The 13,862-nt window shown below is 43.4% G+C and overlaps 1 protein-coding gene across 4 annotated transcripts in view; it reads right to left on the minus strand.

Moving 5' to 3' along the window:
- Elmo1 (engulfment and cell motility 1) overlaps positions 1-13,862 on the minus strand; it is a 510,326-nt gene that overhangs the window by 301,067 nt on the left and 195,397 nt on the right. For 3 of the 4 annotated variants that reach the window (XM_029468421.2, XM_029468420.2, XM_029468424.2), the window contains 4 exons: positions 12,256-12,300; positions 10,845-10,895; positions 9,580-9,702; positions 7,118-7,249 (listed from right to left, as the gene is read on the minus strand). In XM_029468421.2, coding sequence (XP_029324281.1) covers positions 7,118-7,249; positions 9,580-9,702; positions 10,845-10,895; positions 12,256-12,300 — 351 coding nt within the window. The remainder of the gene's footprint in view (positions 1-7,117; positions 7,250-9,579; positions 9,703-10,844; positions 10,896-12,255; positions 12,301-13,862) is intronic. The other variant, XM_021180510.3, reaches the window with a different exon arrangement.

Raw genomic sequence — 13,862 nt, forward strand, 5'->3', positions numbered from 1 at the left:
TTTGCCTGCATCCCCCATGGGGTCCCAGGATAGGAGGAACTAGATGGACCTCCGATCCTCACTAATATTAGCCCAGATTTCCTTCATCCAGAATTCTAAAGAGCTAAAATGTACAGAATTTTAGAAACTATGATGAGCCAGAAAAATACATATATTTTACTGTCCTTTGGCTTTTCTGATCTATTGGTTATGGGTATATTAGTAGCTAAGATACAAGCCAAGGAATTAGCTAGTAATACAACCCAATTATCACGTTATCCTGGTAGGAAAGTGGCTGGATTCTCAGCAAAGCTCATTCTATACTGTGCTTTCCACAAACTCCTTCACGTAAAACGAAGACACACACCACAAAGGTGAGGCCTCAACTCAAAGTAACTGTCATGGCTTAGTTTCTTCGACAAATGTGTTATCCGCTCTAACTAATGCTGTCCTTGTACAGCATTGGAGATGGGGTCACATCGGCAGGGTGCTTACCTGACAATACCCTGGTGGGCACCATGCGAAAACACAAGACAGCTGCTAGCTCTTGACCTCCAATAGAGAAAATCCACTGTAAGGTGTACTGTCCTTCCCACCCCACATTCCTGACTGTTCCAAGAGCATGGAGTGCATACAAAACTTTATGATGCAGAGAGGGACACGTCTTCTCCACTTTCCACAAACAGGACACTGTTCTCTGGCACCACAGGGATGGTCAAATCCACCAGACTCTCCTTATTAGGAGCACATATGATTTCTCCACTTAAGCAATTCATTAAATGTTATTTGTGTGTGCATGTGTATGAGCACACATATGCTCCTAGTATTCGAGACACCACACTTGAGGAACTCTAGGGACAACCTTCATGAGTCACTCCCCTCCTTGTGGGTCCAGGGGCTCCCGCTCAGCTGTGCCAGCTTGGCAGCAAGCACCCCTACCCACTAAGCAGTCTTGGTAAGGCTTCAGCCGTCATTAAAGAGTCTAAACTCACAACTGCATGGCGCCTCGGTGCAGCACAGCATTCGATTCGTTTTGCTATTTTTTTTTTTTTTTGGTTTTTCGAGACAGGGTTTCTCTGTGTAGCCCTGGCTGTCCTGGAACTCACTTTGTAGACCAGGCTGGACTCGAACTCAGAAATCCGCCTGCCTCTGCCTCCCGAGTGCTGGGATTAAAGGCGTGCACCACCACGCCCGGCTCGTTTTGCTATTTTTGTTAACTATACACTCCTACATAGCCGAGTTCAAGTGCACTTCTACCTCAAAGGCATCTTATTTAATATTTACGCTTCATTTCTTTCATTTAGCATGTAGCCAACAGGCATTATAATATGTTCCTATAGGAAAGTCACCTAAAACATATATTCTGAAGTTTCTCCATATGGCACATCAAAGCCTCCGTCTACTTAGGAACTTCACCCAAAACTTCAACATTGTGCCATTTCAAGCAGCACCATTAATGACAGAGAAGGGAAGATGCAACCTGAGGTCAGCTGCAGAACGTTTGCTTGGATGTGAGGGCTGACACAGGAGTCCGCTCACTGTCAACGGAGCTGCGTCCAAACAGATATTAAGCGGCTTAGTGCCAGTTACTTACATCCAAGAGTAACCCTGAAAAGTGCCTTGCATATTCATGCTGCAGTTACAAGGAAATTGAGGTAAATAGGAGAGTTTTCAAGTGTGGAATCTATTAATAATGAGGTTTGACTACATATTTCAACCCTCACCCCTTTTTAATTTAAAAAATTGTTATAATCTTTCCCTCACTCTCAAAGCCAACTCCACTTTTTTCTTCCTATGTGACAAACACTGGGCATGCCAAGGATCATCAGTTTACCGAGGGCACAGAACATTCTCTCCCTAGCCCCAGGGACAACCTATGGTTTGTACTCTCCCTACCACCTTATGCCACAGTGGTGTGAGTCACTGGGCACCATTTCAATAAGAGCAGTGGTAGCTTTCATAAGTTCATGGTAAAAATATCTAGATTCCTGCACTGTTTCCATGCACCAACCATCACTGAACAATTTATTGTCTGATAATTAGGTATACACAACTTATTGATAGTTGGATATTATACCTTCCTCATTTTTATTTATGTATTTACTAACGAGCATTGTGGGGGAAACTGAACCCAATGCCTTTAAATGCTGATTGAAAATGCTCTACCTTTGAGCTATACTTTATCTGAAGAACTGATCTGCATTAGTCACGTGCTCTAAGTGGGAGAGAGAGAAACAGTACGAGCAAGCTGAACGCAGGCACTGGGTTTCCTCTCCCGTGGCATTCTCGTAACACTTACATCTGAAGGCACTGGAAAAACAGTGATGTAGCTTCTGCTGTGTGGGGACTGGGACTCGAAGGGAGGAGGAGAAATTAAAGAGAGCTCACTTCACTGCCCGCCATCTCCTCTCAGGAGGACCGGAAGCCAGCAAGCCTGCAGCTGGAGTTATGCATAATCACACGTGTGTAACTGTGTGATTACCTCCAATCTCTCAAGTCAGAAATTCTCCTGAATAGCTGCGCATAGATCTTACTCCTGAAGGAGTACATTTCCCACCGCGTATTATCTTTGCTACTTTCTTATTTTATTCTTTGTATTTTATAAGATGACTCTGAGAAAGTTAAAGGCAATGTCTAAAACTTCTCACATTAATGCAACTTACAATAGATGAAAACTATATTTAAAAAAAATTTTTAGTTTCTTAGTAAAGGTAAACAGAATGGGGAGGCACTAGAAAAAAAGAGGTTTAATCAATTTTATTCTATGTCCTGACTGAAAAGGAGAATGAAAATCTAATGAAAGCTACCAGTACTTGCCCCAGCCACTGAACACAGCGAATTCTCAACTCACATATCCATAATTTCAAAGTCAAAACTAGACTCTGTCATAGCCCTGGCCAGACATGTCACTGTCTCTGTTTCTCACAGTCCTTACTGTCAGAGAGGTGCAGCTCGTGCCTGCCTGGTCATTCTACAGAAGGCCTTGTAGCTCCTCCATTTCAGTAGGAGTGGCAGCATCCAAAGCCACTGCCTGCCACCCCAAAGGGGCCTGGCACTTTGACACTGACAGTGATAACCATCTTACAATACCATGTAGCTTTATTTTAAAGCTGTGTTTTTCTGTGTTGTTACAACCGCACATAGGCACGTAGTAACTGTACATCAATTCTGAAGTTTGGAACTCTGTAATGAGACCCTGTATTAAAATGTGTGTGTGTTCTGGAATTATTTCATTAGGAAAGCCCGTTCCTTTGGGATGCTGAGCTAAGGAGCGTGAAGTCCATCCACCTCTTCCATCAAATAGCCATCCTTCAAAAGAATTGTCCCATTTGCAAAACACAAGAAAGTCAAGAAGAAGGAAGGCCAACGTGTGGATACTCCATTCCTCCTTAGAATAGGGAACAAAACACCCATGGAAGGAGTTACAGAGACAAAATTTGGAGCTAAGACGAAAGGATGGACCATCGAGAGACTACCCCACCTGGGGATCCATCCCATAATCAACCACCAAACCCAGACACTATTGCATATGCCAGCAAGATTTCGCTGAAAGGACCCTGATATAGCTGTCTTGTGTGAAGCTATGCCAGTGCCTGGCAAATACAGAAGTGGATGCTCACAGTCATCTATTGGATGGAACACTGGGCCCCCAGTGGAGGAGCTAGAGAAAGTAGCCAAGGAGCTAAAGGGGTCTGCAACCCTATTGGTGGAACAACAATATGAACTAACCAGTACCCCCAGACCTCATGTCTCTAGCTGCATGTGTAGCAGAATATGGCCTAGTCGGCCATCATTGGGAAGAGAGGCCCCTTGGTCTTGCAAACTTTATATGCCCCAGTACAGGGGAACACCAGGGCCAAGAAGTGGGAGTAGGTGGGTAGGGGAGCAGGGTGGGGGCAGGTACAGGGAACTTTCGGGATAGCATTTGAAATGTAAATAAAGAAAATATCTAATAAAAAAATTTGTCCCTTCTGCCTTGTTGGAGTAGCAGCCCCTTCTATAATGGTGTCATTGTTGCTTTTAATGTCAAATTGCCCAAAGTTAGAATGGGCCATTTAAGGAGTCTCACTGACATACTTGTCCTGGTTGCCTTGATTGCTGTAGGAAGACAAGCCTCAAATCATACGCGCGCGCACACACGCGCGCGCACACACACACACACACACACACACACACACACACACAGTGGACAGCACCATCTGTTAGTGGCCCAGATTAAACGAGTAAGCCTTCAGCTAGACTGGCCTCCCTCTCAGAGCTGAGCTGATTTTCCTGGGTATTTCTCTGCTAGTGTCCTGGTTGACAGCAGAACCAGCATTTCCAATAGCTTTCATGGACAAGGGACCAGTGGGCCCTCCAGGATCATGCCAGTCTTCTGGTGCTAGCCTGGGACTATCAAGGCACCTCACCATGTAGATGGAACAATTACTATCTATCACTGCTCTAGTGAATGACAATGACAGGCAGCTGTTAAGGCATCAGCCTCAAGGACAAAGTCAACTGCCAGGCTCTCAGCTTCTTGGATATGATTTAGCTCTGGTTTTTAAGCTCAGTTAATAAATTCACACACACACACACACACACACACACACACACACACACACGGACTACTCTAATCCTCTGGAGAACTCTGAACTCAAAACTCTGCCTGTGGTTTCCAAGACACGTACTTCCTAAAATGAAGGAGGGCTCCAGGGTGGCTAAGATCTCTGTCTGCTTTGGTAAATTTGAAACAAAAAGCTCTGACCAGTTTGCAGCCAAGGAAACCAGTCATAGATATATTAAAAGACAGGTTTCTTAGCCCATGGCTTGGAAGCAGGGTCATAGAAGCTGAAATGTGGCCTGCATGGACTCTAACAAACTATCAACTTACTGCTTCCTGGGCTCTGTCTACTTGGGAGAAACGAACTAAGAAATTAAATTCTTTCTATAAATTCAACCTTTATTCAAAGAAATCAAATTTTAATCCAAGCTTCTCAGTGTTCTTCCAAGTTCAGATTTTGACAGGCAGGATGGCGTTTGCTTTGCAGGCACAGAAAGAATTCAACACAAATCTGCTGAGACCATGGTGGGCAGCCTGTAGCATTTCTGCAGAGCAGCCGCTAGGTGGCAGGAGGAACCTGTGAGTCTGCGCCTAGGCTTTTTTTTTTTTTTTTTTTTTTTTTTTTGCCTTGGCCACGCATTCTCCAGTGAAATATCAGCTTGTGGAGACTGTTGGCTCATTCTCAGCATAGATCATTACTCAAAAGTCTTTCCAGTTTCTCAACCCTCTGATGCAAGACCGTGGCCTAAGCCCAGGGATAGGCTTCTAAGGAAGTTTTAAAAAAAAATTGTAGAACAAAATCCAGGAAACCAGTGCTCCCTTTGGGCTATTCTTTAGTGAATGCCTTTTTTTAATCCCACCCTTAAAATAATGTGTTGAATCCTCAAGGAAAGTGTCGCATAAATTTGAGAGTCTTTAGAGTCACATCGAACTGACTTTCAGAGAAAACACTCCACCCTTGCCCATCCCATACTCAGGAAACAGAACACTCCAAGACAGAGATGGTCAAGAGCTGCCTACACTTGAAAATCACAGCATGCCAGGTTTTACCAATGATGCTCAGATAGAACACAGAGACACCAAGGAAGGCGCATCATCCCTGGCTTGTGATGTAGGTACACAGGCTGCAACCCCAGGGTTGATTCTTCATGCCACCCATTCACCTTCAGAGAAACCCAGCAGCCTCTGAACCCCGGACTGCACGGTAGGTCCACCGAGGCCTTGGGCAGATGAACAGTACACAGGGAGGGCCTATTTGAGAGCTTGCACGTGATTCAAGTGAGACCCATGCCAGGTAGTGCCAGGCTGAGCTCCACACGGTGATTTTGATGATTTGTGGGTAGAAAAGACCAGACCAGAAGACGATCCTGCATTGCTTCCATGTGAAGTCGTTATGCTTTATCTCCCAACCCATGGGGCAGGATTGGAAGGCAAAGGCGAGGAAGTGGGAAGTGGATGCTGTCCACCTTACCTGGGCCTCGTGTCTCAGAAAGGAATGACGAAAAGGTGGAGAGGTGGCATCAAAGATACTAAGACATAAGAGAGCCTCACCCTTCAACTCAATTCATCTATAGTGTCAGATGGACTGTCAAAACCAAACCAGTGTTTGGTGTAGCAAACACTGCCTGGAAATGTTAGGTAGCTGCCACGTTGAATGCGTTATCAATACATACTCTTACTTGGAAAGACAGTAACACTACAAAATCCCGAGCTTGAACATTTTTAAATTGAAGAGACATTATTAAAAGGTTGAAAAAATGGTCACTTTGACATGCTTTGAATAAAAAGCTAATTACTAGATACTTAAAGAAAGCAATTTGGCACGATCAAAACCCTAGTTGAGGGTTATTTCATTTTGTTTTGTTTTCCAGGAAGATGTATCTGAAGTAAAAATTATTTCCTAGTGATTTCTCACCACTCAAGCCAACATCTTAATTTGTGTCATTTACGACGGAGGTTAAACTGGAAACCTAATATAACAACTGCAGAATTTCAAGTGAGTTAAAGTTCACTCTCAAACTGGTGATGTTGTCTATAAGCAGCAACAACCACAACAGCAAGTTAGATTCAAGACATGTTGTGTTCTGATATATGAAGTGTGTGTGTGTGTAAGATACAACCCATTAACATTTGAAGCAAGATAAGACTTTTTAAGACCATAAACTATATAAATCTCATCATGATTCAACTCCAGGAGACTTCCAGCTTCCCTTAGATCTGGAATCAATGCATCTGAGTAATCCAATCACTAGCCAATAATAAGATGCCTCCTAGAACTGTCATCATTCATCCCACTCAGGAGAACCACAGTGGCTTTCGAAGGAGGCTCAGGAAGGTTCGATGCATTCCAGCCTAGCTACTCTGCATTACACTGAATCAGAACTGGATAAACAAGCGAAGTATTAGTCACACTTGTGCAACTTATTCCATTTCACCGCAGCCAGAGGAGATTTCCATGCAATCCTATTTAAACCAGCTAAACATCTGGAAATGTGGAAACCATTCTGCAAAGCACAAGAGGACCACACGTTCGATGTGACTGAGGTCAGATGGGGAGGGTGGGAGGGGAGAGTGTACTGGAGACAGAGTACTTACAATGAAGCCAAGTTTTTTATAATCCCGAGTGTACATGGACTTGCGTTTCTCCATGCTGCCACTGCTGTTATTAGGTTCTGACTCTGCATCGAAAGCAATTCTTCGAAGTTCAAATATGATGTCCCTTTGGGCCTAAAGGATGCAGAGAGGAGAAGAAAAAAGGCAAAAAGAAAGAAAGCTGCTTTCACTGTGCGTGACAGAAGACCCCTGGCCCCTCCTTTCCCCAGAGTCTAAATGAATCACTGCATTCAGGCAAAGCAGAAGAGAGAAAAGACAAGTCGTGTCCTAAGTTAGAACTCAGGCTCCTCTCTCTGCTCCAGCTCGGCATTCATCTATCTCTCAGCCAAGGCATTTGGAGCAATGATAAATATTATCTGGGGAGGCCTACATAAAAGCCCCCCAAACAATGGGAGGGCTATTATTGATGAAGATTAAGTTGGAGAGTGTTTGAGTGATGTTCTGTTTGAAGCAAATTAAGAGGTACATGTGGTTCTTAGCAGTGTTTGTACTAGGAGAGATCTCTCACTCGACTGAGGCCTGACTTCATGGAAACTAGCACAGGATAAAAAAAAGGGGGAGAGCACAAAGGAAAAAACAATGGCAAGTGTTCTTCCAAGGTCGAGCGTGGTGTAGAAACACAGTGGGATGTTGTTAGTCTAGCCAGAAGCAAACTACCAACATCTTTTTCAAGACAGGGTTTCTCTGTGCATTCCTGGCTGTCCTGGAACTCACTCTGTAGACCAGGCTGGCCTCGAACTCAGAAATCCACCTGCCTCTGCCTCCCAAGTACTAGAATTAAAGGTGTACACCACCACTGCCTGGCAAACTACCAACATCTTACCATAGGGAAGAACCTTACAAATTCGCCATGAGACTATGTCTCCGGAGAAATGTCAGGGAAACAGCACCTATGAAGTATCACCAACGTGACTTCATAAAGAACACTGGAACAAGGATGGCACCAATAGAGACGCTAATGTGGGAGGGGGAATAGGAGGTAACTAAGGCCTGCTAACAGTAGGAGAAACAGTTTTCACCAGGGAGTGTTCTATCCAAGACCAAATAGTCAGTCCGGAAATCATCTATACAAGTAATATTATATGGATGAGCAGGTTGTATTTATGTATTTAGGGCTTCAAATTCAGATATATGTAACAACATCTAAAGCAAAAGAGGCCAAGAATTTGAAAGCAAGGGAGGTGGGTGTATGGGAAGGCTGGAGAGAGGAAAGGAGGAGGGCAATACTCTTATTATGTTATAATCTAAAATATAAAGCATTATAATTAAAAACTTAAATTTGCTGAGTAGAACAGGCTAGATAGAAAGCAACTAATATCTTTTTTCTGCTCATCAAGTCTTTGTAGAAGAGTCAACTTAATAAAAACAGGAAGCAGAGGGGTGATTTATAGAAACCCAGAAGGGATGGGAGGAGAGCAAATATGGTTTCAGAGGGCACAGAAATTCAGTCTGGCCATATACAAGGAGGCCTGAAGATACATGCAGTGAGGTTATAACAATGTGAATGTAGTTAATGGATAAAGTAATTAATTATGTTTTGCGCTATTTATTCAATGAGGGGAAGAGTTTACAAATGAAGCGTGTTGCTCCATATTAAGAGCACTGATCTCCCTTGCTCCAAGTGGCAAAACAATTGTCTTGTCTCCCTTGTACTACCAAACTTGGCTTTCAGAGAAAAGGCACGGGGCACAATCATTGGCCTATGCAAGCCTCTCCTTCAGTCTTACTCACATGGCCTCTCAGCATGAATGGAGGGCCGCAGCAGCCACACGCCCCACATGTGCAGCTCAGCATCTGCAGCAGATCAGGCCCTCACGTGCCAATAACGAATGTTTTCCTTTCCACAGCTGCACCACTGTTTGAGTTGAAAATGTGTACAGCAGGGGTGGGGCTCCCAGCTGCTTCCTCCCTCTACCTTCCTGCAGGGAAGCTTCCCCCAAAAGCCTTCTGGGTGGAAACAGAATGTTTTGTACACAGTGACAGAGGTAGCAGGGAGTTAGAAAAACTGTCCAGCCAACAAAAACACCGGCCTAGAAATGAGGGTGCACGGGGGAAAAGGACAAGCTGCCTTTGGTCTTAGATACTGGAGAATGCAAACCACTCCCACTTGTAGAATCAATGCTACTCACGGCCTTGCATGCCCTCAGCTGTATGGGAACTTGACCCCACTTAATGTAGTATGGTCAAGAGCCCAGGGCTTTAACCTCAAGCTCTTAAATGTAAAGGAAAAACATGCATGCATATGGAACCTCATGGAATAGCCCTTCCATTTTATTCTCTGATCTTAGGGTCACCTAAACTTTAAAGCGATATGTCCAAGTTCTGAGATGTCAAGAAAACATTTATGGGATCATACAAGACTCCGGATTTGAGGGTAGCTAAAGGACAGACATTTGATGCACTGTCTCTGTCTCTGATTACATTTGTGTAGAACATCCACCTACCTGGTCCTGGGGGTCCATCTTAGTCATCATCCTGTCTTCCAGAAGGTTAAAGGTCAGCACTTGGAGAACATATAACTGGTGTGCCATCTCATTGTTGATGGCCCGCTGTGCTCGGATGACATGCTAGAGACATTGTGGACAAATTACATTTTTAAAAATTATTAAAGAAAAGATTCAGAGCACAAACTCTTGCCATGATTCTGAAGTTCTGGCATGTGAGAACTTCCTTACCCTGCAGAACCTGCACTCCAGCAAAAGCCCCAAACAGTTTGTAGAGATAACATAGCAGAAGTATTTTTATATGCAAACTAGGAGGGCTATAGCCATCTTCCCAGTGTCCCAAACACCCAAAGCCAGGTACCCTGAGACTAGACACAACTTATTAACACCGTAGCCTACAGAAATCACCGAGGTAGCCATTCCTGAACCTGAGTGTCACATGGCTGGAGTGTGTTCTCTGAAGCATCCCTTCCGTAGGAAACTATAGTGAAGGCTGTGCCCCTCATTTCCATGCAGTTCTCTTATTTCCTGGGTCTGCCCTCTTATGTGACTACCATGCTGTGGCACATTCCTCACTGTAGAACATACCAATTCCTTGATGAATTTTAAGTGAGAAGCTTTCTTTGCAATGCCTTTCAAAAAGCAATGGCCTTTTGATCTGTTTTCTTCTTCATACCTAACGAAGAATTTAAAACCTATACTTCGTGTGTGTGTGTGTGTGTGTGTGTGTGTGTGTGTGTGTGTGTGTTAAGCTTGCTGAACTGTAGAATTACAACATCAGATTGGGTCTTTGCTGTTTGTTAGTTTCATAAGTATTAATCTTGCTTCCTTCCAATAACTGGTGAATAGCTCGGAAAAAAAAAAAAAACTTTCTAAAGGGTTCATCTCTAAACGCTGACAAGATGACATGGCAAACTTCTTTTCCACTGAATTTTAAGTCCCTTCTCCCAGAACCTCCCATATTTCCAACCACCTTCCTCATCAAAAAGAGCTCATACTGGTAGATTTTTTTTGAGCCAAGGAGTTTCTGATTTTCTTTGCCTGCACACCTAAGCTGAGGTGCACTACATATGTTTCCTTGCCTCATCCAGCAGGCTGAGGCTGTGACTGCAGCAAAGCGCTGTCTGTGCCAGTTCTAAAGCATGCTTCCCCTTCCTGGATTGACCCTACTGTTCAAACTCCAGTGTGGAACCACAGAAGAACCCACGGACACTAACTAGGACATTTCTCCCTCACATGGTGGCTTCAGTGAACGGGGTACTCACTGTTAAAATGATGTAGCGCAGCTGCTTCTGAGCCAAAATATTCGCCATCTCCTGGGAAAGAAAACATGCCCACAAAGGCTTCCGTTAGAAAGGCCAGAAGCTACCTCATCCTAGGGTGTGCTTCGCAACTGTATATCAGCAGTATTTCTTGGGAAATAGTCAATTCAAATTAATTTTTGTACATTCTGCTTGGATTATAAAATCCAGGACCAAAAGCAAAGTAAAAAAAATTTTTTTAATGTCTGCTCTTTCTAGAAAAGAATTAAAAATGCAAACACTACAAAAGTGTCCCCACACCTCTGAGACTCTCTCTCTCTCTCTGTGTCTTTGATGGCTCTTATCATCATTACTTTTTTAAAACTTTATAAATTTACTTATAAAGGAAGTACTGTTCAATAAGAAGGTCAACCAGAAAATGGAAAGAAAGAATCAAAAGTCTAACGTCTGCTGAAGCCAGTCCTTTTAATCTGTACAAGCTGAGAATGAAGGGCACAGACCCTAGATGTGGGGGAAATTATGCAAGAGAACAGAATCTGGATTACTGAAGTCCGGATGATTGAAGGCTAGCAACTGGGCAGATGCTATGCAGTAGAGTTCACACCCACTTAGCAAAGCCTCTTTTCTGTATTTTAGGCTGTGGCACTTACTGACTGGTATAGAGGATTTGGGGCTAGCTTTATCAAATGGACTTGCAATAGCTAATGTCAGTTGTCAATGTGACACACCTAGGAAAAGGGAACCTTAACTGAAGAACTGCTTCAACCAGATTTGCCCGTGAGCATGTCTGTGAGGCATTTTCTTGACGGCTGACTGATACAGGTAGTCGTATCCCTAGGTAGATGGGGCTTAGATGTTTAAGCTGGCTGATGAAGGGCTTTGGAGCAAGCCAGTGTGAAGAATTTCTCAGTGGCTCCTGCTCAAGTTCCTGCCCTGGTTTCCCTCAACAAAGAACTGTAACTTGTAAACTTGTAAAGCATCCTCCCCAGGATGCTTTTGGCCACTGTGTTTGTCACAGGTACAGAGAGCAAACTGGAAGAGGACTCAGATTGTTGTTACAAATATTGACCAGCAGGTACTAAGGGAAATTTAGTGAAAGACAGCTTTGATACTGTCAAAGAACATAAAAAATACTGCTTATATTCAGGAAGACACCAAAATATTCTTTTTTGTGGTTGCTGGGGAGTATTTTTGGCATTGCAATTCTCACTAAGTAGAAGGCGCTGAACTACCACTACAAAGCAAAACAATAAGTTCTACCAAGATGAAAAGTAAATTTGCAGAAAGCTGGGAGAATCAAGAGCGTGGGGAGAGAAGCTAACAAGGAGACATACAGGCAAGGGAGGGGGAGGGGAGCGGACTGGGAGAGCAGGGCCTGGTTATCGAGGCTGACAGAGGAAACATGGAGACTTACAGTCAGAGGGCAATCAAGGATGTCAACATTGCTCTCTACATCAACCTAAGGCACCATCGCCACCACAGAAAGGAAAGCAAGCAGGAGAGAAGAGGGGGCGGAAATTCAGAGCAACTGTTAGAAGCTGGCAGCTTCAGTGTCACACCCTGCTGACCCTCTGCACTGGAAAGGGTGGATATTCTGTCAGGAGATCCTGGATGGTGAGGTGGTAGTAATGTCCAAATTCAGTAAGAAGTACTCTCCCGTGCTCTTAAAATCAAGAATGCAGGCCAAGCACACCCCCCAGAAACAGGCAAAATGACAACCCAGAAGGCTAGTCCTTCCACATTGGAGAAAGAAGGCTCCCTTTTCACCTAAACAATGGTCCACTGGCTTGTTCTGTTTCAAATGTCTTTTGTTGGGTCATATAAACAGATGGACCAAAAATCTCACAATTCTTTTAATTAGTTTTTAAAACTTCATAAAATTATTTTCAAATTGCTGTTCAATATTATCAGAACAACACAAACAGGAAAAGGTGTAGCTCACCAGTCTACACGATTAGAAGAAATAAGACGGCTTCATCATGCAATGACTATTAATCATTTATCCACAGTGTTTTTCTGAATGAACGCCTCAAGGACAAAGAGGATGCTTCATTCCTGTATTCCACCCATAAGAGAAAGTGTTGAGCATGGAACAGACCAAAAGGGATTGAAAGAAAATCAAAAGTGTTTTATACAATTCTCCATTAGAGGAGGAGCTGGATTAGAGAGAAACCAAAAGGATCCTTGTCCTCCAGGTGGACATATGTCAACTCTAAGTGAACTGTTGCAATAACCATGAGCACTCACAGGGAGGATAGTATAGCCTTGGATGGCATAAACATTCAGATGGAGATGTAGCTATAGATCAACTGGCATGGGAAGTTGGCCACAAATATCTTTGTAGGCTTTTAAAATAGGTCTGTAAATAAAAACAATGCACATGGGTGGGTGGCTCCCTTTGGTGGGAAAATGCACACGTGAAAGAAATGTCCACAGAATAAAGAGAGAACCATGCTATGGGTATGTTTGAGCACAAGGACTTTAAGGATCCACCCAGGGACCCGAATGAAAAGTCCTTCAGCCTTCTTCATCTTGAATTTGTTAACAAAAGGTTATTTTCAAATAGTGCTTATAATGCTATTAAGTAAGTATTTGTAAAGAAATTTGGAAGACATTCTCAACACATCTTTCATTAAAATAACAGCAAAGGAAAAGATCCATCTGGCCACTCAGCAGCTGTGCCTTCTCCCACAGAACCAAAGAGCACATTCCCTTCATCCATGCAGCAAGAAAGGATTTGCCAGCGCGTAGGACCAGTAGAATCACTACGCCAAGGGGAAACACCAAAGCTTGGACCTTCCAAATTCATTTCATACATTTAGATTAATAAGGAAATCCTGACAATGGCTTGCTATGACTTTGTATGGCCCCAAACAGGACAACAAATTGTTCAATAGTAGCACAATGGGTACAATGTCCCAGGCTTAATCATCAATCTTTAAAGGGGGTGTTCTGTAAAATTCAAGGTATAAATACTTAGGTAATATTTTAATCTATTGGAATGAGAATGTGGGCCTCGTT

Source organism: Mus caroli, unplaced genomic scaffold (genome assembly GCF_978045245.1).
Source record: "Mus caroli unplaced genomic scaffold, Mus_caroli_1 scaffold_15, whole genome shotgun sequence".
In the NCBI taxonomy this organism is placed as follows: Eukaryota; Metazoa; Chordata; class Mammalia; order Rodentia; family Muridae; genus Mus; species Mus caroli.